At 40.6% G+C, this 27089-nt stretch overlaps 1 protein-coding gene across 2 annotated transcripts in view; it reads left to right on the plus strand.

Moving 5' to 3' along the window:
• LOC5566906 (inactive rhomboid protein 1) overlaps positions 1–23379 on the plus strand; it is a 39775-nt gene extending 16396 nt beyond the window's left edge. For both annotated transcript variants that reach the window (XM_021849633.1, XM_021849634.1), the window contains 6 exons: positions 1367–3671; positions 3735–3962; positions 4027–4368; positions 4432–4686; positions 21884–22141; positions 22203–23379. In XM_021849633.1, the coding sequence (XP_021705325.1) occupies positions 1367–3671; positions 3735–3962; positions 4027–4368; positions 4432–4686; positions 21884–22141; positions 22203–22703 (3889 nt within the window). In that variant the 3' untranslated portion in view covers positions 22704–23379. The remainder of the gene's footprint in view (positions 1–1366; positions 3672–3734; positions 3963–4026; positions 4369–4431; positions 4687–21883; positions 22142–22202) is intronic.
• Positions 23380–27089: the final 3710 nt, after the last annotated feature.

Consider the following 27089-nt stretch of genomic DNA (forward strand, 5'->3'; position numbering starts at 1 on the left):
GGGTAAATATTTTGACACAAGTTTGTTCAGCATAATTATAGCCAATATGTTGAAGGTTCACTGTATGGTATTTGTTTTGTTTTAACTGCTATTGTTTTCCTGGAAACTTTGATTATACCACTAAGGTCGAACTTTTGCCCCACCTTACTCTATGGAATAAAAAATTGGTGAAAACACTTCAAAACCGATTTTCTCAAAACTAGGTCACAGATAACAGATATTCATGATAAAACAACATATGTATTCCAGTCGGCTCGAAAATAATTGAAAATGTAACAGTGACATCAGAGAATTGAAATGAGTAATATCCTGACGAGCATTCATCTGCCGTTGGGATTATTTTGTGAATTATTCCATGAGCGATGTTTTCCATTAAAATCACCAATGACAAAAAAAATTGACTTATGGCGAGTCAATTTTCGCAAGTCAGTTTGAAGCAAATTAGCTTACTGCCCAGTGGCATGGAAAAAGTCAAATTGGCAGTTATGAAAGTGTATTTACCAAGCTGTGTTTCAACAGAAACACCCAAACTTTCGAAAACTTTAGTTTCAAATGACGAAAAAAAGTCGGTTAGGCATTGATCGCATCACCAACCAAAGTGACTCCCAGATCTTTACCTTATCTCACTAACCCAATATCCTTCCCATGTGCAGATACAGACGATTTTCCGTTCTCTAGTAACAACGATCTTCTTACTAACATTCCTTCCCTTCCTCCGTTGACCGTAAGGATGTGGCCGGCACCGTAATTGTATTTCAAATTTTGAGCACTTGATTTAGGCACATTGAGAATGATTAGCTAATCCCAAGCCCCATTCATTAAATCTCTGTGCAACTTCGATTGTTCTGGTCAATCACGGAGTACCAACTACGAATTGCACGGTCATATATACTCGTGCTCATGTCACCATGTCCACGGACATCGAACATAAGTCTAGCTTTTTCTAAAGTTTCAATATTATCTAGATCACATTTGTTTTGTCATCCTCCTGTCTTTGAGATTTGGAAAGAATCTTTGATTCCTCTAATGGAGTTCAAAATCTCCTGTCTAAACCCTCCAAATTCAGAGCTACTGACCACGATATGCGGCACTCCTTGTTTCCTGAGCTAGAGGCTGCTTCGATTTGATGTTTGAAAAATTTGTCTAAAGTATCAACATTAACATTAAACATAAAAACTTTGTCTTATGAGAAAAATTTGAGTCCCAGAAATAAAAAAAGAAATCATTAAAAAAAAGCATACTGCTTTAAAACTTGAATGCAATTAAATTTGTGCAACGGATAGCTAAATTCAGATTTTTGTAAAAAATAGTTTATAAATCTATCGAAGATTGCATAAATATAACATGATTATTTTCTTCATTTCAGATATCGACACAGCTTGACTGAGAATTATCGAGACATGTCACCGCAATGTGATCGGTACATTCCTCCACCTGCCCATTTCCTGAACACTACAAATCCTCTCGCAGCTGCCGACAGTTATGGATATCTAAATTCCAACGTTCACACCCCGGTCAAACGCTACGTGCCGACTCCTCCACCTCAAGAACCAACATACCAGCCCCAAACCCAACTGATGACAGCACTGCTTACCCAAACGGCCGTCAACGCTTCGCAAAACAGAAACAATCATCTCACCAGTACCTTGCCGTACCGTTTCCGAGTGAAATCGTGTCCCAACGAACAAACCATTTCACCACCCCAGGGCTTCGATACATCCGATCACTATGCCACACCACCACGTGTTCGTCCCCTAAAATGTCCGTCTTCCCTAACACCCAGCTGCTCTGCGTCTGGTTCCACACTGTCCTCCCAAGCTGTGAACTCAGGACGCCAATCCCGCCAGAGTACAGAATATTTGATCGCACGTACCCCAAGTGCTGACTTTCTAGATCAAACATCGTGTCGAGTTGCCACTCCAGTTAGTGTAATGAGCGAACCAAATGGCAGTGCATCATGCTTACATTGCAACACTCTACGTCGAGCCACTGGCGTTCATCAGACTACCCAAACCAGTGGTCCCATAAGCCCCCAGCCCCTATCCATTTCATCCGCCACAGAATCAACAGGTCGTCAATCACCGATTAGTCCAGCTTCCGTATCGTCACCCATCACTACAGCTCAATCATCGAATAGTCTACTTCAATCGCAGCACAATCATCATCAACCCCAATCTCAGCAACAGCATCACCAAATGCAGCAAGTTGCATCCAACATTATGACCACAACACAATCACAACCCCAGATATCCTTGGAAAACTACAGTAGCATGGAGCACCGAGATATTTCAACTATTCCCCGATATCACACAAAGCAGCAACAACAATCGCTGTCTCAACAACCGTCAGCACACTCATCAGAACAAAGCATCATGACCAACAGCAACAGCCGTTCGATATTGATTCAGTATCAGCAGCAGAATATTATATCACAACCACCACAGCAACAAATGCAACCACCGCCAGCAGTACAATCCGTACCACCGCAGCAAATGATCCCACAACAGTCACCTCAAGTACAGCAACAACCATCGCAGCCATCGCAACCACAGCCAATACCAGCACCAGTTGCACCGGCGCCACTTCCTGGGCCATCCATGCAGCCCCATTCACCTCCTATGAGCGATTCCCCAGCATCCACACTACAGCGTAACGCTCAACAACAGATTTTACGTCCAATCGGACCAAACATGTCTCGCAAGCAGCGTATCAAGGAGTACATGAAACACGAAACAGCCAAATTCTTTGGCGTGGATAATCTGAATGAGGAATACGAACGGCACAAATGGGACGACCGCCAGAAGCGTTTTGCTATTCGTCGCTTCGGTCAGCTGAAGGACGAATACGATTTTTCATATCGCAATAACAACGCCAATCAAAATGTTGCTGAAGAGCACGCACCTCCGGTAGATAGACCTGACGTGCTACCCGCCCAAAGTCAAGATGAGCGGGATACTGAGCAAAACCGTCGACAACGCGCAAATCCACAATACACTTACGATAACGGGGCCGATAATTTCGTGGTGAAAGCTGAACGAAAGCCTTCGGTACCGACGGTGATCTGGTGTGGCATTTCTTTTCTGATTCAAAGCATCACTAGAAAACGCATGCGAAGGCAAAAGCAATGGTCTCGAAGTTTTGCTCCAGCACACGTCGAGCTAACCAATGAGGACAACGAACACTGCGACGGTCTCCAGCCCATCCAGGACGAGGAGGCTTTTTTTGATACACCGGCTCCAAGTGCCGGCCCGCAACCAAATCCCGGTCAAATCGTGGATAATTCACGCCAACTTTTTGTATCAGACGGCGACCGTGGATTGGGCGGAGCGACCGGTAGTGGTATTATCAACGGCTGGCGAACACGATCCTCTGAACTGCAGCTGCAAGCTCGGGAAGGTGCAACCGGAGCACTTGGTCAACGAATCTCTTCGCACATTTTGGATGGTGTGCTCGACAACTCGATGAGACCAATAGGAAATAAAGTTAAGTTACTGAGGCCAGATTTGCTGGACGACCGCTACGATTATAGGCCATTCTTTACGTACTGGATCAATACGGTTCAAATTCTGGTGCTGATTATGTCGCTCATCTGCTACGGGTTTGGGCCGGTCGGATGGGGGATGGAAGACAAGACGGCTCAAGTGCTCGTCACCAGTTTGAACTTACAAGAGGTCAGTATTTGAAGTAGGGGTAATCCGGACCATTATTTTTCAAATCTCGTTCTTTTTCTGCAGGTTCATCATAGGGAATCTCGCAATGTGTGGATAGGTTTGAGAAATACGGATATTGTACATTTAGGAGCTAAGTATGGAGCATGTATGAGGAGAGACTCAAGGATATCAGATGTTATAGCAAAAACCAGGAAACACGAAAGAGAAACGGCTTGTTGTATCCGAAATGACGATTCAGGCTGTGTTCAAAGCTCTCAGGCGGATTGTTCGATGCGTGGACTGTGGCCTACGGTGAATTAAACAGAAATATTTGAATTCTGGGAACATTGTAAAACTGAGCTCTCTATCATTTCAGAAAACGATTGCCACATGGAAAAAGTGGTCTCCTGGCGATTCCGGCCCAGGTGGTCGCATTTCCGGTAGCGTGTGTGGCCTCGATCCGAAGTACTGTGACGCTCCAGCGTCGATTGCGCCACATGAATGGCCAGATGACATCACCAAATGGCCCATCTGTCGCAAGAATAATCAATTGTCGCAACGATTCCGCTTCAAGGATCACACAGCCGAGCACATGGTATGCGAAGTGATTGGTCACCCGTGCTGTATCGGCGTCTACGGTGAATGCCGCATCACAACTAGGGAGTATTGCGATTTTGTCTCTGGATATTTCCATGAGGAGGCCTCGCTTTGTTCACAGGTTTGTTTCGATTCGATAATGATGCAGTTACGTTCCTTATACCCATGAATGGTTCCTTTGCAGGTATCCTGTCTGAACGACGTATGCGGGATGTTTCCGTTCATCGCCAGTGAATATCCAGATCAGTTTTATCGCCTCTTCACGTCGCTTTGTCTACACGCAGGCATCATACATCTAGCAATCACCGTTGCCTTTCAGCATTTGCTGATGTCGGATCTAGAGCGGCTCATTGGACCACTGCGGATGGCGATTCTCTACATCGGTTCAGGAATCGCGGGAAACCTAACCAGTGCAATATTTGTGCCGTATAAAGCTGAGGTATGTTCTCGCACGTTATCCTCATTTTACGACCGTTTTTTTTTCTACGATTGGTTTATCAATCAGTATCAATTTCACTAGGCATCGGTCTTGATGTTCCGTAAAGTTGTGGAGAAAATTTAATATTTCAGTCGCTAAATGGCAACTTCTAGACGCAATTAAGTCTTTATACATTGAAACTACAGCAAGATAACAATTTTCTAGGAATAATGGAGTGTAGAACAAATGTTGATCAAATAGTTATCAGTTACTAATACAACTTATTCGATAGTTGGCACTGACACTGCCGCTTCAGTTTCTTCGCAATTCGTCCTGAAACCATTAGAAGACAGCAAATTCGAAGGTTAGGAAAGTTTAAATGAAAAGTGTGATGCTATGCAGTTTTAAGGCCGGCGGTGATTTATTTGATCGTTGTTAGGTGTCCTAAAATGTTTTGTGTTACCGCATTTGGGGGACGTTTAAGCTAGATTTGCATCCCAAATGCAAACAGCAATACTACACAATATAGTCTGGGAAGTCGAGAAAATATCTTTCCCGAAAAAAACAATCTCGATCGGTGGGACAAGAACCCATGACCTTCAGCTTGGTCTTACTGCCTTGCTGCTCATTCACTGCTACGGATTTTGGGCCCCAAGAGTCTTCTTGTGAAATCAAAATAATTTAAGTACTGTTGTTCTATTGAAAATTAGCAAACATTTCTCGCATAATTTGTGATCTCGCCCCAAAAGCCAATGGTAACCCAGTGTGTAGCACCTTGATTCTAAGCAAATGAATGGCCCAGGATGAAAACTATTACCACTGGGAGATAGAGGAGGATCTTCTCTTTATTGTAGCATTGTTGAATAACGTGTAAATCCACTCTTTTGCTCGGTAACAACAAGCTAAACACTCGATTACCAATGGCTTTTAGGGCAAGATCACAGGTTATGCGAGATTTATGCTATGACGGCGGTTTTTAGATCATGCTCCCTGGAGCATTTGGTGCTCCGCAAAGTCTTGGCAAGTATTCCGCGACACTTCTGAAACTTCTACCGAAGCACATAAATATCTAAACTTTTTGGATGAAATTTCATTTATTTAGTTGACATCTAAACATATAACACAATACTCGGTTCGTGGCCGCATCTCTCCATCTTCGGTTCTGCCCCACGCTCACCCAATCGATGCACACTTGATCCGCCCAGCTAGCTCGCTGCGCTTCACGGTTGGTACAAGAAGCAGGGATTGAATCCTGAGAAAATTGAGAGAATCTCTCACGTATCGCTCTCTGTAACTATCATAACATGCTGCACATTATGAGAGACTGTTTATCGTATACTGCTACAAGTTTGATCAGATTGGGGGGATAGTAGTGCATGATAAAACCCCTCTAAACATGCTCCAAGCCTGGGGGACACTGTTGTTATTGGAAGTTCGTGGATTGTTTATCGTGCCAGTAAAGAAAAACACCTATCCCCAACGGTAAACAAGCGAGAAAAATGGATTTTATCATCGCTCTCTCGTTGGGGCTCTCGCTCGCTGCATCCATTTATCAGACTTGTTACACCTTGCGATACAATGACGATCGTGGACCGCAACAGATGGGATGTTTTTCTTTGCTTGCTTTGATCGTGCTTCATTCTCAAATGAGAGCGAATTCTGCAACGCCTGACAAGAAGCCAACCGGATCCAAAGCGAGTACCTTCTTTGCAGAGTTGCTGTCCGGCATTCTTGTAACGTGCTCTGCCCATCGAATCCTTCCAGCTTTGGCCACCTTCTAGATACTGGGTTCGCCGTAATGTTGGGCGAGCTCGTGGTTCATCGTTCGCCGCCACACACCGTTTTCCTGCCTACACAAAAAACCATGCTAACACCCGACGTTTGAAGACTCCAAGTGCTTGCAGGCTCTCCACGAGCATCGTCCCCGTTTCAAGCCCTTCGAGGACTACCGGTCTTTTGTACTTGATATATTTGGTGCGGGTGTGAATCTTTTTGACAACGGCTTCTTGTAGAGGCCATAGTTGGCCCGACTTCCACTGATAATGCGCCTCCGTAGTTCACGGCTAACGTTATTATCAGCCGTCAGCAAGGATTCAAGCTAGACGAACTCGTCGACCACCTCTATCGCAACACTGCAACCTAGTCGAGCCCTGTCGTACTCGGCTCCACCAACTTGCATGTACTTTGTCTTGGACGCATTCACCACCAGTCTAACTTTTGCTGCCTTACGTTTCCAGCGGGTGTACAGGTCTGCCACCTTATCAAATGTTCGGCCGACATTGTCCATATCACCCGCGAAGCAAAAAAAATTGACTGAATCTGGTGAAAATCGTACCCCGACGGTTAAGCCCGGCTCTCCACACAACACTTTCTAGCGCAATATTGAACAACAGGCACGAAAGTCCATCACTTTGTCGTAGTCTCCGGCGGGATTTAAACGAACTGGAATGTACGCCTGAAACTTTCACACAATTTTGCACACCTTCCATCGTTCCCGAGAAAGCTGTTTCCATAATTTTCCGGTCAATAATATTGTATTTGTTTATTTATTTGTTTATTTATTTATTGCATTTTTCACAAGCAGCGTAAGATATTAATCTTATAATTGCCACAAAGTATTTATTATGGAGTGCGTCATGGTAACAATCACTTTTACTTTTTTGTATTGTATGCAGCCTTGAAATCGATGGAAAGGTTCGGACCTGGTATTCACGACATTTTTGGAGAATTTATCGTAAAGTAAAGATCTGCACACTTAAAATAAATCGCAGTATCCTGTGAAATAAATCACCGAAATTGAACTGTAAACAACAAAATTACAGATTTTCCTGTGAAATCCACTATTTTACCGACAAAATCCGTGAAATCAACTATTTTACCGGAGAAAATCCGTGAAATCTATTATTTTACCGGAAAAAATCCGTGAAACAAAAAATTTTACTGTAACCCTGTGAAATACTAAGTTAGTATTACTAACGAACATTTCGGTAACAGCATTATTTTCACCGAACTTCTGTGAAATCGTGTGACAGTCGCTCTGGCAGGCATGAGCTTCCTTTTGTTGCAGTTTTTGCACACCACCAACAAGCAGTGTAAGCTAGCCAAGTGGTAGCAAGCCTACTTCCTGATCGGTAGGTCGGGAGTTCGATCCCCGGTCTGAGCCATTTTCTTATTTACCTTTATGGTTTCGTTCAAAGATTTTACAGATTGTTCGGTGATTTTTCACCGAAGCTTCAGCTGTTGAGATTACGGTGAAATTTCACCGTAATCCGTAATTTTTTTTAAGTGTGTGGGCTGTTATTGATCAGCCGTCAACGAAGCCGGCTCGATAACTTCCCACGAACTCTACTATAGGTGACAGACGAAGAAAGGTGATCTAGAATAATACTTCGCAGGCTGCATTCAGAATGGTGGTCACCCGAAAGTATTCACAATCTAACTTGTCGCCCTTCTTGTAGGTGGGGCATATTACCTCTTCCTGCCACTCCTCTGGTAGCTTTTCTGTTTCCCAGATTGTCCAGACCGTCCGTCAAGATACTCCTATCCTTTGCCCTACATATCTCGGCTCGCGGCACGAAGCCATTGCGGGATGCGCTGAGCAGAGCTTCTGATAGAACTTAGGGGAAGGGGTGGTAAAATGAACACCTTAAGGAAATCATCTTGTTTCTGATAGAAAAACGAGGAATTTGTTTAGTTCTATCGCACAACATCAAAAATAGGGATGTAATCTATAGCAGCGACATGGATTCAGACTAAAATAGCTAAATTTTCACATGTTTTCATCGCTATCAAAAAGCGATGGCACGGGGTTGGTGGTCTGATGGCTACCGCTTCTGCTTCATATGCAGAAGGTCATGGGTTCAATCCCAGGCCCGTCCCTTTCCTCGTACTTTGTAGTTGTATATCTCTCACTTGCTTCTATATTCCATTCTAAATATATCACACTCAAACTATTCGTCCATAGCAAACGCTAGAACCAGAGACGGACAAGAAACCGTTTCCCTAACGCTTCCTACTTCCACGCGCACGCCTTTCTTACGCCTGATACATAGGCAGTCTGCAAACCACAAAAGCAAACCTCTCTGCAATGCCTTTCCCCCAATCCATACACTCCCGCATGAACTGACGTGGATGCAGTGGAATATACGGTCTACGTGGGAGTCAGTTCAATGCATCATTAATTCCTCCCCCTTCCCCTCATTGGTCAGCATTCTGACGTGGCAGGTGTCATTGTTGCCTAAAAATAGAAGATCACCAGCACTTATACACTGAGGATGCCTGTTAGTCCCAAGCAGTCATTCGGTTGGTTCCTTGTGTAAGTGCAGCTGATCTGGCGATACTGGAGTGCATCCACGGGCGGCCAATCAAGCTCAAGGTAAAAGGCACGGTGTTCATTTTACCACCACTTCCCCTACGTGTTTCTTGAGATCGGCACAGCTATTTTTGGTCGAAAGTACATTCACTATAAATAATGTAGAAGTGTTTACCAAACCAAGCGATTGATTATTCGTTGGTTGTGTAATCCATGAAAGCACATTGCACTGTAGAATTCTCAGGATTCAAGCTTTCAATAAACGAGAGTGGTGGCTTTTATACATTTGAGCCTTTAGATGGTATGGTTGATGATAAAAATCTAATTAAAAGGTTAACAATAATCAAATTTTAAACTCAAATTGGCGAATGGTTGATTAGTTGTTGAAAGAATATCAAATTAATTGACCTGCATTGTTTTACTTTCATAGAAATGCAAAGATGATTTCAATCGTTTAGGTTTCTACTGCGCAATTATATCTCGAATATTTATCCTAGTTTTTGATCGTTGTGCACAGTTCTACCAAAAAATTCATTTGAATGCCCAATTGTCTCAATTTAAACCTTGAATGAAGCAGCTTCCCCAATGAGAGAAAGCTTATCTTTTTGAATCAGAATCAACTTTTCGAAATTAAATAACCATACTTATAAATTGTAAATTCAAAACAAAAAATCAAAATATATATAGACCAAACTTGTTAAAATTGTTAAACGTCGCCTTTCTTTTATTCCATGTCTGAGTATCAACATATCTATAATGGCGTCCGGGCATTTGGCCGGACGCCGTTCGGCCGAACGCCATTTGGCCGAACGGATCGTTTTGCCGAATGCCGTTTGACCGAATTACGATCAAAACAAATATCAAATTACTACAACACTTATGTGTAAGATTCTTACTGCCCATAACTGCATAATAGTCACATTAGACATTTTTGACAATTTCGAGTTATTACCGGGGAGAGTCATCAAATGACAAATACTTTCGACCAACTTACTGAAATCTGTGAGATTGTTCTTGAAAATTCGAAAAAAAATACCAAGTTGTTTTGTCACATTGGCAATTGTAACCGCATAACAGTCAGATTGAGATTATACATGAGTCTCATAATGCAGTAGCAACGAAATTTCTATCAAAATTATTTTCTGACTATTCACCCAATATGCGATATGAGTTGTACAAAATTTCAGCCTCAAATAAGCACTTTTAAATTCTTAATGATTTTATCAATTTTTGTTTCCTCCCATACTGCAATAAAAAGCAAACTTGGTATCCCATTTACTCAATGCCTACTTTTGTCGAATGTTACAAATATGCAGTTATGGGCAGCTTAGGTGTTACCCAATAATTAATCAGCTAATTAATTGACTTTAATGATGTGATGGGACTTAATGTTTGTCACTATATAAGTGCTCCAAGAGAATGATAAAATTGACCCATTAATTTCGGACTAAGTTGTGAACTGCACTCATTGCATCAAGACTCAAAGCTCATGGTTGTTTCATCTCGAGCTACCAACGGTATGATAGGGTTCCAGATTTGTAATGATTTCATTAGAAGTTTCTCCTTCTTTTAAGCATAGGCTATTCTTTCGAGTTATACTGGTTTCGTTACATTCACGCAGAAGAATTTCTGTATGTTAAGATTACAATCCTGTCAATTACTTTTACTTACGCACAAATAGTTGTTTCGAAATAAAATTAACTTACGCCAACACTAAATTAACGTCAAATCAAATACACATACTTCTTTGATTGAGCTATCCACTTCTACTTATAACAATTATAATTTTGATAATTATCACTATTCGGAAACATTCACCTCCCTTGACTTGAAGGTCATGCTCACAAATCTACTTACTTCTAACATGCAAGGAATAGTGTAGGTGCTAAGATGAACACCTCTCACGCAGGAGACCACATATCAAGTTTGTCGACTCGCCCTTTGTTTTCATTTTTGCAATGTGTTTTTTTAGATCGATAAAGCAGCACCGAATCTTTTCAGTTATGTTGATAAAGCAGAACAAAATGCTGAGTAAACATTGCAAAAAAATGTGAACTCAATAAAAATCACTTTGAGTCAACTAAAATATAGTTAAATTTTGACGTTTGACGTTTGTAAATTCAATCAAAAATATAGTTATCAAGAACTATATGGTATAGTTATATTTAACAATATACTGTCAATTCAACTATATTTTTAGTTATCTCCAAATCAATCTTAAAATATAGTTAAATTGACCGGAAAAATGATTACGAACACTATAGTTTGTTCTCCGTGTTGGTTTCGTTACTATTCGTTACTAATTCAGCTTATATTTTAATTGGGAACTTTACCTTCTTTAAATCATCAGCAGTTCTTTGTTGTTATACTATTGTTGCATCGCATTTGCTTAAATTTTCATAAGAGATTTTTCCTTCTTTTGATCATAGGCTGTTCTTTCTGTTTCTCGTCCAATATTAGGATTGCAACGTGTGAATAGAGCTGTGCACCGTTGCTTGCGTATATCAGTAAACCAAGTGACTCGGTGAACAATTAGGGGAAGGGGTGGTAAAATGAACACCTTAAGGAAATCATCTTGTTTCTGATAGAAAAACGAGAGATTTGTATAGTTCTATCGCACAACATAAAAAATAGGGATGTAATCTATAGCAGCGACATGGATTCAGACTAAAATAGCTAAATTTTCACATATTTTTATCGCTATCAAAAAGCGATGCAAATGTTCATTTTACCTGCACTATGTGGGTAAAATGAACAGCGGTTGGTGGTAAAACGAACACCATGCAAAAAACGTGAGCAAAACAATCATATCATAACGATATTCACCTCACTGAAAACCTCAAGTCTTCCGAGTTAAAAGTTACGTCAGTTCTAATTTTCATTCGGCCAATTGACATTCGGCCAAATAACCCGGAATAATCTTATGCAAGCCAGTGTAAGTCTAAATGAGGCCCGTAGAGACTATATTCTGTTTGTAGTAATTATTTTGCACATCCCTAGACTGGCTAATCGAGTCTGTAGTCTGTGTGTTAAGTCATCGCTCGTTCTACTACCACTCTTGGATAAAATACGGGGCAGTTAGTCGTTATTCGGTTGCCTGTCATTCAAGTTGTGGTTGGAAAAGGCTGGGACTCGATTAGTTTGGTTTCATTGTAATTTGTTGGAGGTTCACACTTATACGCTACGCGTTACCTCTACAAATCTTACCCAAAGACATCTCCAATACAGAGTGTGTGATGTATCCAGGGCAGGTAATCGTCACCGTCAAATGGAAAAAGTCGTCGACGAAACTAAAAAAAGAATCGTCATCGTCACTCAACCAGCGTTGGATGACGATTTGCTGCAGTTATCCGCCACAAAGGCCCGGCGTCATGACGAACAAAGAAGCTTCCTTCGTTACGGTCGAATCTTCATTCGGGAGCTCTGAGTGGACTAAAAATATTAACCGTGGCGTCGATAGATTATGAGCCTTCTTTGAAAAAATAAAACAAAAACAAAAAAAACAAAAAGTGTCCGGAATTGAACAAACGATCTCTGGATCGTCAACGTTACGCGCTTACCAACAGAGCTATTGTTGAAGCTTGAGGAGTGCGGGTTGAATCGCCAACATAAGCAATTCTGGGATGGCATTCGCCGTTTTGTGCATAGCAAGCGAATATACAATAAACGCCTCCTTCGTTTGAGAAAGGGGAGCGAACGGAATGAAGACAAAGTGGTTCGTTGACGATTTTGGATTGATGTTCGTCGTGCATTCTTTCGTCGATGACGAGACGACGACCTGCCAGAGTTATTATACTGGATGACAATGTCTTTTTTTATTTCGTCATCGCACTGTGACGAATCTGACGATTGCCTGCCCTGGATGTATCTGCTCTCCAACACTCCTCCTCATCACACATTATTCGAACCGCACCGAGCTCTTCTTGTCCTCTAAGCTCCTTCTGGCACCGAGCTCCTCCCAACTGCTAAACTCCTCCAAGCCTCGAGCTCCTCCTGGTCAGCTGCAACATTCTCGTCTTGGTCAACTGCGCCACAATCCAGCTCCATCTTGCTATCGAGTTCCTCCATCTCTTCCGAGCTCGTCATCTAATCAGTCAGCGCATGCCACCAGCCTCGACCGCATCCTGGCCTCCAATTCTTGGGCACCTCGTGCAAGCTATCTCCCGTACAGACTCCACCTACCTTTCAGGCTTTACCTCCTCTGCGAGACTCTGCCTCCTTGTCCAGGTGATTCCACGTGGTCCCTCATTGAAGCCGCCTTAGCGTCCTTCAGGCGTTCCTGGGCCCTGTTGGAATAAAACTACAAAACAACCAGGCTCTTCCGCACCAACACCGAAGGCTACTGACTGAGATTGCTACCACGTCAGCGCTTCTCTTTTATTCCTTGTCTAGGTATCAATATATCTACAATCTTATACGCTAAGCGTTACCTCTACAATTCTTACAAAAAGCCATCTTCACTGCAGGGTGTGTGATGTATCTGCTCTTCAACAAAACTAACAGATACACAAACTTTTCCATTATTCCAATTGATCTCAGTCATCGAAGTTACTATCTTCCATTCTTCTTATAGAATCGAAATAACTAGTTTTTTTTTTTTTTTTTAATTTCTTTATTAGTATCATTCCAAACATTACATTCATTTCTTATATCTAGGTGTTCTGTGTTATTTGACAACACTATCATCCTAATTTGGTAAAACAAATTTAAGATTTAATTAACATTTTGTTAACAACATATTACATTTCATTTGCCGTAGCAGTTCAGATTTTTTACAGGTGAGTTGATTTCACCTGCTTATAAGAGAAAAAAAAAACGCTTTGAATATACTTAACCTAACTTAACCTAAACATATAACGCATTAATCGTGGCAATAGAAGATTGTAACGATTTTTGCCTGAAATTATTAATGATTGTATTTGACATTTGTTCCAATGTTTCAACATTGGATATTCTATGTAACTCATTGGTACTATACCAGGGAGGAAGCCTCAGAATCATTTTCAAAATTTTATTTTGAATTCTCTGCAGAGCTTTCTTCCTGGTATTACAACAGCTAGTCCATATTGGTACAGCATACAACATGGCTGGCCTGAAAATTTGTTTGAATATCAACAGCTTGTTCTTAAGACAAAGTTTTGATTTTCTATTAATAAGGGGATAGAGACATTTTACATATTTATTACATTTGGCTTGAATGCCCTCAGTGTGATTTTTGAAAGTTAAATTCTTATCTAGCATGAGCCCTAGATACTTAACTTCATCTGACCAATTTATTGGAACCCCTCTCATCGTGACAACATGTCTACTTGAAGGTTTCAAATAAAGAGCTTTTGGTTTATGTGGGAATATTATTAGTTGAGTTTTGGAAGCATTAGGAGAAATCTTCCATTTTTGCAAGTATGAAGAAAAAATATCCAAACTTTTTTGCAATCGACTACAGATGACACGCAGGCTTCGTCCATTGGCGGAGAGGCCTGTGTCATCCGCAAACAAAGATTTTTGACATCCCTGAGGTAGCTCAGGTAAGTCAGATGTGAAAATATTGTATAATATTGGTCCCAAAATGCTGCCTTGAGGAACACCAGCTCTTACAGGAAGTCTTTCAGATCTGGAGTTCTGATAATTAACCTGAAGTGTACGATTTGACAGATAACTTTGAATTATTCTAACAATGTATGTTGGAAAATTAAAGTTTTTTAATTTTACAATCAAACCTTCATGCCAAACACTGTCGAATGCTTTTTCTATGTCTAGAAGAGCAAGACCAGTAGAATAGCCTTCAGATTTGTTGGAACCAATCAAATTTGTTACACGTAAAAGTTGATGAGTGGTTGAATGTCCATGGCGGAATCCGAACTGTTCATTGGCAAAAATTGAATTTTCGTTGATGTGGGCCATCATTCTGTTCAAAATAACCTTTTCAAAAAGTTTACTGATGGAGGAAAGCAAACTGATTGGACGATAGCTAGAAGCTTCTGCAGGATTTTTGTCTGGTTTTAAAATTGGAACAACCTTAGCATTTTTCCATTTGTCAGGAAAATATGCTAATTGAAAACATTTGTTAAATATATCAACTAAAAATGATAAACTACTTTCTGGAAGTTTCTTGATGAGGATGTAGAAAATTCCATCATCGCCAGGAGCTTTCATGTTTTTGAATTTTTTAATAATAGTTCTCACTTCTTCCAAATCAGTCTCCCAGTCATTTTCGAAAACGTTCTCTTGATTGAGAATATTTTCGAACTCCTGAGTAACTTCATTTTCAATTGGACTAGTAAGTCCTAAATTAAAATTGTGCGCACTTTCAAACTGCATAGCAAGTTTTTGAGCTTTTTCGCAATTAGTTAATAATAATTTGTTTTCCTCTTTCAATGCCGGTATTGGCTTCTGAGGTTTTTTCAAGATTTTAGATAATTTCCAAAAGGGCTTAGAGCCAGGGTCCAATTGAGAAATTTTATTTTCAAAATTTTTGTTTCTTAATTGAGCAAAACGTTTCTTGATTTCTTTCTGCAAATCCTGCCATATAATTTTCATAGCAGGATCGCGAGTGCGTTGAAATTGCCTTCTCCTCACGTTTTTAAGACGGATCAAGAGTTTAAGATCATCGTCTATAATCACGGATTCAAATTTTACTTCACATTTTGGAATTGCAATGCTCCGGGCTTCAACAATGGAATTTGTTAAAGTTTCAAGAGCATTGTCAATATCAAGTTTAGTTTCTAAAGAAATGTTAACATCAAGATTGGAGTCAACATACGTTTTATATATATTCCAGTCGGCTCGTAAATAATTGAAAGTGGAGCTGATAGGATTGAGAATCGCTTCTTGGGATATTTGAAATGTAACAGGGACATGATCAGAATCAAAATCAGCATGAGTAATCAGTTGGCTACAAAGATGACTAGAGTCGGTTAAGACCAAATCAATCGTAGATGGATTTCTAGAAGAGGAAAAACATGTAGGGCTATCAGGGTATTGAATTGAGAAATATCCTGAAGAGCACTCATCAAATAAAATTCTGCCGTTGGAATTACTTTGAGAATTATTCCATGACCGATGTTTGGCATTAAAGTCACCAATGACAAAAAATTTTGACTTATTGCGAGTCAATTTACGCAAGTCAGTTTGGAGCAAATTAACTTGCTGCCCAGAGCATTGAAAAGGCAAATAGGCAGCTATGAAAGTATATTTACCAAACTGTGTTTCAACAGAAACACCTAAAGTTTCAAAAACTTTAGTTTCAAATGACGAAAACAGTTGATGTTTTATACGCCTATGAATGATGATTGCAACTCATGCCCCATCAAGTCGATCATTGCGATAAACAAAAAAGTTAGGATCTTTTTTTGGTTTGGATCCAGGTTTTAAATAAGTTTCGGTAATAACTGCTATATACACGTTATTAGCTGTAAGAAAATTAAACAGCTCGTCCTCTTTACCATTCAGAGAACGAGCATTCCAATTTAAAATATTTAAATTATTATTTGGATCCATTAGAAAAACGTAATCCAATAACAATTTGATTTGTAAATTTTACACCTACTTGGACTGCTTCAGTCATAGTGGTGGCTTTGAACATTGCATCAATCATTAGATTCAATTGTTCAGTTAGAAAATTAAAATCAGAGGCAGACATGTCATGTGATTTCCCATTAGAATTTTCGGTAGACGAAGAAGCGGAATTACCTGTGGCGGTAGGGTTTTTTCCATTTGATTTGAAACAAGTAGAATGGGTACCCATGGATCGAGCAGGGGAGGAGTTCGAATTTCCTGCTACGATATCGGCAAAGGATTTACCGTGGGTAGATACATTCGAAATAGAAAGATTCGAACGGCTACCCGACGGATTAAAATTTGTTTGTGAATGAGCATGATTATGATCTTCCTGATGGGTATGATTCATGATCAAGCGATCGTTAACTGAAAAATGAGCATTGCTCGATACTCTACCAGGCAAATTCCGGAAACGACCGTTATCGTAACGGATATTATCTTTCATCTGCCTGGCACGAGCCTCAATGACCTTTTTGCGTGAAGGACAATTCCAAAAATTGGACTTATGGTTAGCCCCGCAATTACAACATATGAATTTGGTGGTATCTTCCTTCACTGGACAGACGTCTTTGGCGTGAGAAGAACCTCCGCAAATCATGCATTTAGCATCCATGCAACAATTTTTTGTACCATGACCCCACTTTTGGCACCGACGGCACTGAGTGGGGTTCTGGTAATTTCCTCCAGGTTTCTGGAAATGTTCCCATGTCACACGGACATCAAACAGAAGTTTTGCTTTTTCTAAAGCTTTAATATTATTTAGTTCTTTTTTGTTAAAGTGAACTAAATAAAATTCTTGAGAAAGCCCTTTCCGAACAATGCCAGATTGGGTTCTCTTTTTCATAATGATTACTTGGACTGGGGAAAATCCAAGTAAATCATTTATTCCATTTTTGATCTCTTCAGGTGATTTATAGTCACTTGAGAGACCTTTCAAGACAACTTTGAACAAACGTTCGGTTTTGTCGTCATAAGTAAAAAATTTGTGCTTCTTCTCTTCAAGATGTTTGAGAAGAAGCTCACGATCTTTAAGAGTTTCCGGCAAAACGCGACAGTCTCCTTTCTTTGCGATTTGGAAGGAAACCTTGATTCCCCTAATGGAGTTCAAGATCTCCTGCCTAAATCCCCCAAATTCGGAACAACTGACCACGATAGGCGGCACTCTTTGCTTCCTCACTTGAATCAAAGAGCCTGGGCTAGAGGCTGCTTCGATTTGGTGTTCGGAAAATTTGTCTAGAGCATCGAACTGATTGCTCATTTCGATACAATTATTCATTTCACCCTTGGAAGAAAGTTCGCATTCCGGGGAAACGTCCTTTCTTCCATTCTTGCCACGTGTAGTGACAGTTTTAAAACCCACTTTTTTGGAAGGAAGTAGTGAATTCAGAGATTCACCCTTCCTTTTGTTTGTTGTTGATACCATGTTTAATTAATAAACGAAAGAAGACGTGACCTTCGAAAGGTTTTTTTCCCAAGACGGTGTCCAAGAAGGATTACCACCGCTAGCTTTCGCCAACGGGTCCAACGAAAAATCGAAGGCACGGGTCCAAACAAGGATCGTAAAGGGATCAATAGTAGAAAAATAGTACTGAAAAGTACTGTTTTAGTAGCACTGAAAAGTACCGTTTTTAATTTTAGCACTGAAAAGTACTGTTTTTGTAGCACTGAAAAGTACTGTTTTATTGCTTTAGGTAGTTTTTAAGAAAACTTCCAAGAGCAGAGAGAATTCGTGTACGCACAGCACGAAGGTACGATGCGCACGAGATAACTAGTTATTCTTCGTTTTATTTGAGCTCTGTTGTCAACTACATGAAGCATTTTGGAGCATTCGTACAGTGTCACAATGTATGTAGGATTTTAGATGATGTTTGAGGCTCACTTCAATTTTACTGAACATTGTTATGTTTCGGTCTGCCGTGAATTAGGGATATACATGCGCGGGGTGTACGCACGAGCCTTCTTGCAGCGAACTGGACTATCGAAATTCATACATTTTGTCTTATGAAAGATGGAACGATTATCGCGATACGAACGCTTTATTTATCGTTTTAGCATCACTCCACACCAAGGCGTCGGTAGGCGCGGGGTGTACGCACGAGCCTATCGATCGCAAGGTCCTTGGTTCGATTCCAGGTTGCCGCGTAAACTATTTTTGTTTTCAAATTTCGATTTCATAAGGCAAATTTATGAATTTCAACCCGATTCCTTGTGACGAATTTTCATAAGGGGTTCCTATGTTTATCGATAGTCCATTTGCCTGAGTGTATCGATCGCAAGGTACTTGGTTCGATTCCAGGTTGCCGCAAGAACTATTTTTGTTTTCAAATTTTAGCCCGATTTCTTCTGGCGAATTTTCATAAGGGGTTCCTATGTTAATCGATAGTCCATTTGCCTGAGTGTGCAATATGGCAAAACCTGCACTGGCGGTGACTCTAAATCACAATACATTCGTTCCGTTTTACTAGTGTTACCAGCGACAAAAAAACAATTGTGTTTTACTTTTCCAAACACGTGGAATAACACAAAAAGCATGCTTCAACTTTGCTCAAGTCTTGACTTGAATAACTTGCAGCTAAATTAAAATATTGATGCTTCGTAGCTTTTACTTGAACTGTGCAAAGCAATGTTGAATCACACATTGAAAACGGGTTAAAATTGGAAGCTAACTTGCGGTGAATTTGTCATTTTAAACTTTTCTTCACTCTTTTAAAACAGTATTGCTAGCTACATGAACATTTAAGTATCAGTAGACTGTATGAAATGTAACACTTACTTTAAAGTTGGTTCACATTCGATTTCGTTATCTTTTAATATTATATCTCAATGTTCTCAATTTTCTTATGATGCATGCAATTATGATGGCAATTGAACAGTGTTGTCATTCAAATCGAAAACTTGAAATCAATAATAGTAATTTTGGATTATTCTCAAACTATGGAGAACATTATTATTATATACAGGGGATAGGCAAAATGATTGAGATAGGCAAAATTTTGCCCAAATTCAAATGCTTATAACTTTATGAAAAATGGATGAAATTGGATGCATCTGGAAGCAGTCGACGGCAAATTTAGTCCAGTTTTAGGAACTTCCTTGGCCATGCATATTGGCCACTGGACACCGGAGATGTTCCGGATTTTCTGAGGTCATGTCCAAATGTCATTTTTTCTGTCGCTTGTATTTTTGTGTGGTGTAAAGTTAGATAGATGTTTGCAATTTTCCTAGAAACTAGAACTAATAGGAAGTTGAATGCCACCGGACGCATTAAGATTGGTTGGAAATCTTCAGAAATATGACCATTTCCGTAAAACTGGTTCCGGAAAGCATGGTCAGTCATGTTTGTACTTCTAATCATGTAAATATTATCCGGAGTTATATCCAAGCGGACACCAACCTTAAAAATGATGTTTCCTGCAGCGTATTCAGAACCATTAGATGCACAGACCACTCTATAGAACGTTCCAGGTGCCCTGGGGGAAGTGGTCAATTAGGAACAGGCCAAGGAAGTTCCTAAACTGGACCTAAAACTGCCGTCGACTGCTTCCAGATGCATCCAATTTCATTCATTTTTCATAAAGTTATAAGCATTTGAATTTGGGCAAAATTTTGCCTATCTCAATCATTTTGCCTATCCCCTGTATTTGGTTCTACACCAATTGATGAAACCTCGCCAACAATATTTCGCCAATTCACTTGATTCATGGCCGCTTCTCTCCATCCTCGACGGCGACCCACGCTCTCCAGGTCATGATGCACTTGGTCAAGCAACCTAGCTCGCTGCGCCCCACGCATTCTTGTTCCGACCAGTTTGAAGCGAACACCATCTTTACAGGGCTGTTGTTCTGCATTCTTACAATATGCTCTGCCCAGCGTATCCTTCCAGCTTTAGCCTCCTTCAGGATACTGGGTTCGCACGTTGTCGTCGTCAATGATCTTCCACAGCTCTACAGGTCATTGCTTCCGCATGCCACCTTGAAATCAATGAACAGGTGCATAGGGACCTGGTACTCACGGCATTACTGGAGAATTTTCCGCATGGAAAAGATTTGATCGTTTGTCGAGCGGCCGTCGATAAAACCTGCTTGATAACTACCCACGAACTCGTTTGCTATAGGTGATAGGCGACGGAAGATAATCTGGGCGTTTATAATAGTGATTGCACAATAATTTTTATATTCCCGTTTGTCACTCTTTTTGTAGATATGGCATATAACACCTTGCTTACACTGGTCCGGTAGCTGGTCCGTTTCCCATATTCTGACTACTAGCCGATGCACACAAGCGGCCAATCTGTCCGAGGCCATCTTAATGAGTTCGGCTCTGATACCATACTTGCCAGCGGCCTTGTTGTTCTTGAGCTGTTGAATGGCATCCTTAACTTCTTCCATCGAGCTCGTTGGTTTCTACTGTCCACTCCACTGTCGTGCTGACATAGCAGTCACCTTTACTGTCCTGTTCTCTGCGCCATTCAGGTGTTCATCGTAGTGCTACTTTCACAATTCGATCACCTCGCGTTCGTCCGTCAAGATTCTCCCATCCTTATCCCTGCACATTTCACCTAGCGGCACGAAGCCTATGCGGGATGCGTTCAGCTTTTCATAGAACTTCCGCGTTTCTTGAGAACGATACAGCAACTCCTTCTATTGGCATTCCACTTCCAGACGTCCCGTAATAGTCGGGTTTGCTATTTCCGCTTCAGTCTGTATCTATACACGTTTTGTCGCGTACCATGCTGCAGCATTGCAGCACGCGCTGCTTTTTTCTTCTCCAAAAGCTCCTGGCACTCCTCGTTGAATCGATCGTTTCTTGAACCTCGTTCCACGTATCCGACGAAGCTTTCGGCGGCGTCATTAAAAACTGCTTTGACTGTCCTCCAGCAGCCCGCAAGAGGAGCCCCATCGAGCTCGCCATCATCTGTGAACGCTGCCTCAAGATGCTGCGCGTACGCATTGGCGAGATCTGGTTATTTTAGTCGCATTAGATTATACCGAGACAGGCGGCTGTACCGTAAATCGTTGATGACGGATAGTTTTGGGCGCAGTTTCGCCATCACCAGGTAGTGGTCGCTGTCAATGTTGGCGCCATGGTTCTGACAACGGTTATGTCGGCTAAGTGTTATGTCTGCTGAGGTGATCTCCAGGTTAACCGATACGGGTGGCTGTGCTGTAAATAGGTGCTACGAATGTCCATATTCTTGGAGGTGGCGCCGCGCCATGTTGAACATCTTGAATCTGTATTTCTAAATTTACCAAAAACTTAATTCAACCTCAATTTATTTCTAATAGGGTCGAAGTTTATTTCAGATTTGAATGGAAATACAACATTTTAATGTATTGTGAATCGTTTCAGGTTGGTCCACTGCCATCGTTAGCTGGTGTACTGTCGTCGCTGATGATACAGCTCATACTGTGTCACTGGAAGAGCTTGAAGAAACCGCACGTAGCTATGATCAAATTACTAGTTATCGGATGTATATTGTTTGGATTCGGGACACTGCCATGGCAGGCGAATTTCACCGGCCTGATAGCTGGTTTAATCTTTGGCATCGGGATAACGCTGACTTTCGTACCGTTCGTGAACGTGGCGAAGCATAGTAGGAAAAGCAAGGTAAGTTCTGTAGTCTTTGACGCCTGGTGATCAAACTAATGATTTAAACCAAAAATTTCAGGTTAACCTTATTTGGACATGCGTGATCCTCCAGCTGATAATCTACGCCGTAATGTTCATAATCTTCTACGTCTTTCCCTTGCTATTTTCCTCGTTCAACTTTATTGACGGAAATCAATTGACGGGTCATGGGTCCGCCCATGGCTATCACGACCACTACAATCTGTACGAAAGCTTTCCTAACTACAATGGTAATGGCCACGGCCATAATCACGGTAGTGGTGGCGGAATTATTAACAATGGTAATCCGTACGTCACGACGTACGATTCAAACAACAAATACAAAACACTACCGGGCCACAATGGTGGTATCTTGCACAATCATCACGAGTACAGTGGAGGTGGTGGGGTAGGAGGAAGTGGTGGTATCAGCATGTCCGGCGGTATCAATAGGATTAGCAGTAGCAACAATAATAAAAATAATAATTTGATGAAAGGAACCTTGTGCGAGAAAGGACAATGTGTCCAACGTCAGCCACGTAGCGCTGACACGAATGCATGACGTCGATGTTTCCTCCTGTTTACGTCATTGGAGTTACTTTTCGTCTTGTTTGTTCTGCTGGCTCTGTACGATGTCGATGATTTCCAGGTCATTTATCAGTTCATCATGTGATACAATCCACGAAGTAGAAACAAACTATTCAAATTTTATATCTAACTTTCCAAACGCAATGTGATCTTAAACCGTATCTTAGTTGAGAGTACTTAGTTCAAATATGGCGTGTAGAATTCGTACGTACACCTTAAATAAAGAAGAATAACGAAGCGTTACATTATATTATATCACCCGGTTATGCTTAAGTTTCCTAAGTCTCGGTCTTTTTCCCTAACTTTACACAATTTTCTAATACTTATAGTAAATATTAACATATACAAAACACACAAAAACAAAAGTTTAAAACAAGTGAAAAGACATGCGATTGAGACGAATGTGAATAAACGAAACCAATTCTTAGAATTGCCCTCAGTTAGTTCGAATAGCTATCCTTCTAATATGATATTAATTGAACATTATGGTATGAATTTCAAACAGAAAAAAAACAAGAAAGCAAACGAAGAAAACAAGTAAAATAAATTTTTGATTTATAAACTAACACAAAGGAAGCAAAAAAGTAACAGTAAACAAAAATCAAGGAAGAAGTGTACGCAAATTCTAATAAAACCTCTATTTCAATTTATCAATGCCTGGTAGAGCGACTCACTTTTTCAAAAATGTGTTCAGATATATTTTGTTTGGTATGTCCGATAATCACTGGAGGGAAACGATTCAATAATCAGTTTAAAAATTTGCATGTTTTTGCGAAATACAGTTTAGCGTCTTTATGCTATAGAATTTAACGAACTTTTTGAAAAAAAATGCGTTGCTCTAGAGTTTACATATCATTTATTATAGACTGTAAAAGAAAATTCGATCTCTTAAGAAGGAGATCAATCGAAGCCACGCCTCAAAATTCCGAGAGCAACGTCGGGTACGAGAGACTGAGTTGACGCAACAGTACATAATTGATTCGATGAGGAATGTAGGCAGATTTCGGAGGAAGCGCAATGCGGAGAGATGGAGCAGATGTTCAACGCATCCTGCAATAGCTTTGTGATGCGAGTCGAGATATGCAGAACAGAACGTTTACCGAACGTATCCAATGGCACTACCCATTCCATCAACATTCCACAACATCCCGTAACACCTATGATATGTCGTAGAGTTCTTTGCATCTGTCTTAAGTAGGTGTTCAATCAATCATCCATTCCCATTCCCCAGCTTTCGCAAGGATTTGGCCAGGACAGCTCTCGACTATTGGAGGATGCGTCAATTTTGTCTGAGAGTTAGAGGATAGTCCTAAATTTCTGACTGTGGTAACGGACGGGAAGGAGGCAACCCTCATAAAATGGTCTAGGACTGTTACACTTACGAATTTGTGCGAAATGCTTAATGCTAATGCTTATGCTACACAACAAAAAAACATGAAAAAAGTTACAAATTGTGACTTAGGGTCGTTTTCGACCCGAAAATTCAAACAGCGTGCAAAAAAAAAAACAATGTGTTGATTGATTTTACTTCGGAGGAACCAACCAGATGTCTGCTTGGGAGTGGAGTCCGACTGCATCTACGCCAGTTCACACATTTAGTCTACAATTACCCTATTCACGACAATAAATAAAGAATAAGCCAACGAATGATATGTTTTGGTTTGAAAATAGAAATGTCCCCAATGACAGGGACCGGGAACTTCCGGTGGTCTCAAATGTGGTAATTCTAGTTAAAGCTAAGCAGTCCGTCATTCGTTTCGGCAGCCATGTTGATTTTGTAGCTTGCAATTTCAAAAAGATAATACTCAGTCACCTTAAGTAATATTGGTTCAGAAAAGTATCACTACTTGCGCTTACATGCAGAAAATATGCTTAAACTTTTTCAGAAATGTCAGTGCAAAACCAAGTGATTTTCTTCAGTTTGCAATCGTGAGACGAATCGGCCACAATCATCGATACCCAGTACAAATTGCAATGACGGCCTACTTCGCCTTAAATATCCATGTTTAGTCTATAGTTAATCCACGTTAACCTATTCATGACTAGACATGAAGAATAAGCCATCGCACGATATGTATTGGAGTTCAATTCTAATTGTCCCCAATCACAGGTTCCCTCGGGGACATCCGGTGACCCAAAAGTGGCCACTTTAGTGGAATATCCACCTTGAGTCTGCAGTTGTCCTACTTACTACAAAACATGAAAAATGAGCAGTCGCATGATATCTTTTTTTTGTCAAAACCGAAATTTCCTCTATTCAAGGTTTCCTCGGGGCATTTGGCGGTGCCATGAGTGACCATATCTGTCCAAGACTCCAGCTATGGAGAAAAAAATACTGCACGACATATTTTGAGTGAATAAATTATTTGATCCCAATTCGGATCCACTACCCGCGCCGATTCCGGGAAAATGGCCATATCTTGGTTGTTTCAGGACTGATCTTTAAACTTGGTGCACCAAGCGTTTCAGAATTTCATTTTCTATCTCCATGTGCAGTGAGTTTTCAATTGATTCCTTTGCTAAAAATACGTCAGTATTTTACTGCATGATGCATGCTTCCGGAAATCCGGATTATAACCGGTACCCGGAGGTCATAGATCATCTCCGTGGGAGCACCTCTAAACTAAACGGATCTTCTTAAGTAATTCTTAAAGGAACTAAAATCGATCATTTTTTGACAAAGTTACAGCTTTCCGCAGTTGGCTCATTTTTTTTCTTATCCCAGTTATTTAAAGGAGAGCATGTTATGAAAAAGGTTGAAACCACTGATTTGATGGAACCAGACTACTCTAACTCTTCTACAGTCTGTTAGTAACCAAAAGCTTTTCCATTCAAAATTCCCAAGTTTTGGGGATCTGTATCTCAGCTTCAAGTAGTCCGAATTAGCTGAAAATTGGATGACGAACTACAAATAACCTTAAGTTTGGTGTATATGGAACTCATTAAATTTCAGTCATTTTCCGAGGATTTTCAGAGGGTTAATCAAAGAGAAAAGTAAGTAACCGAGGAATTTTTCGATTTAATTCAAAAAGGTAAGTTTTTGGTTGGTTAGTTTTTTCGGCAAAGTTGTTCACTTTCAGAAGTTACACAAACTTACAGAACACACCAACCACTTACAGCTCACCGAAATGAATGAATCGAAGAATCTCTCGATTACTTACTTTTCTTTTTGAAAACCCTCTGAAATTCTTCGGAAAATGAATAAATTCAATGAGCTCAGTATACACAAAACTTAAGGTTATTTTTAGATCATCATCCAAATTTCAGCCAATTCGGCCTACCAGAAGCTTGGGCATTTTGTATGTAAACCAGCATTTGGTTACCGTAATCATTGCCCCTTTGATCAGTATTTTACTACTTTTTGTTGTGTTATTCTTCGGAATTCAAATATTGTCAAATAAATTTTGACAAAACCATTACTCCATCGATCTGTATCAGTTTATGTTATCGACCTTTCATGAAATAATATTTAACATATCATAACAAATAGTTTAAGTATCAAAAAAATGCCACATTGGGGCGAAATTGATCACCATATAACAAAGCAGGCTTAAGAATACAAAAATTCCCTATCTACTCTTGAATCTCAAAATGATGTCAATGTTCTTACAACTCAAGTATTTCATCATTTTATTGCAAAATTAAACTTTGAAAATTGTAACCAGTGGTGTGTTGAAGTGTCCAAGATTTGTGAGACTATCGTGATTTTGTGAATCGTTTTATTGTCAAATAAATAGTACCAAGAAAATATTAAATTATATAAAACTGGACACTTCCCAACTCCCACTGTGAAGAACGCAGCCACATCATTAGTTCCGCTACTCACCACCAGGCGTCACAGGAGCATAAGGATGGGCGGCCATTGTGGGTGGTGTAAAGGGGGCCATGATGGGGCGAATATGGATGGGCGGAAAAATGCTTCAACGGTCGCGAGCGTCGATATGTACTCGCCATCGCAAAAATCATTAAAACTGCAGCATTCGAAAGAATACGACGCTAGTTGCTAAAAGCCAAAAAGTTAAAGTGAAATTTAAAATAAGTTGTGGAAAGTGGAAGAAGCGACATTGGAATTACATCCAGGTAATCCGTTAACCATTCCAATCCAGGCAGCCCTCAGATTAATCTTCAAAAAACCATCATATTTCCGCCCCCTTGACCCACCAGGACCCCGTAGTTCACCGTAGTTCACCGTAGTTCACCGGTAGTTTACCCATTGTTCTACGTCGGAGTAACCAAGCACTACATCCTGCACCTGAGCCTGTATTGGCCAAAGTACCGCCGGAAGCACGCCGTGGTCATTGCCATACCTCGGAGTAGGCCCAGAGTCCACTAACGTGCCACTCCGAAGGCTACCACCGCG

The sequence above is a fragment of the Aedes aegypti genome, chromosome 3 (assembly GCF_002204515.2).
Source record: "Aedes aegypti strain LVP_AGWG chromosome 3, AaegL5.0 Primary Assembly, whole genome shotgun sequence".
Lineage (NCBI taxonomy): Eukaryota > Metazoa > Arthropoda > Insecta > Diptera > Culicidae > Aedes > Aedes aegypti.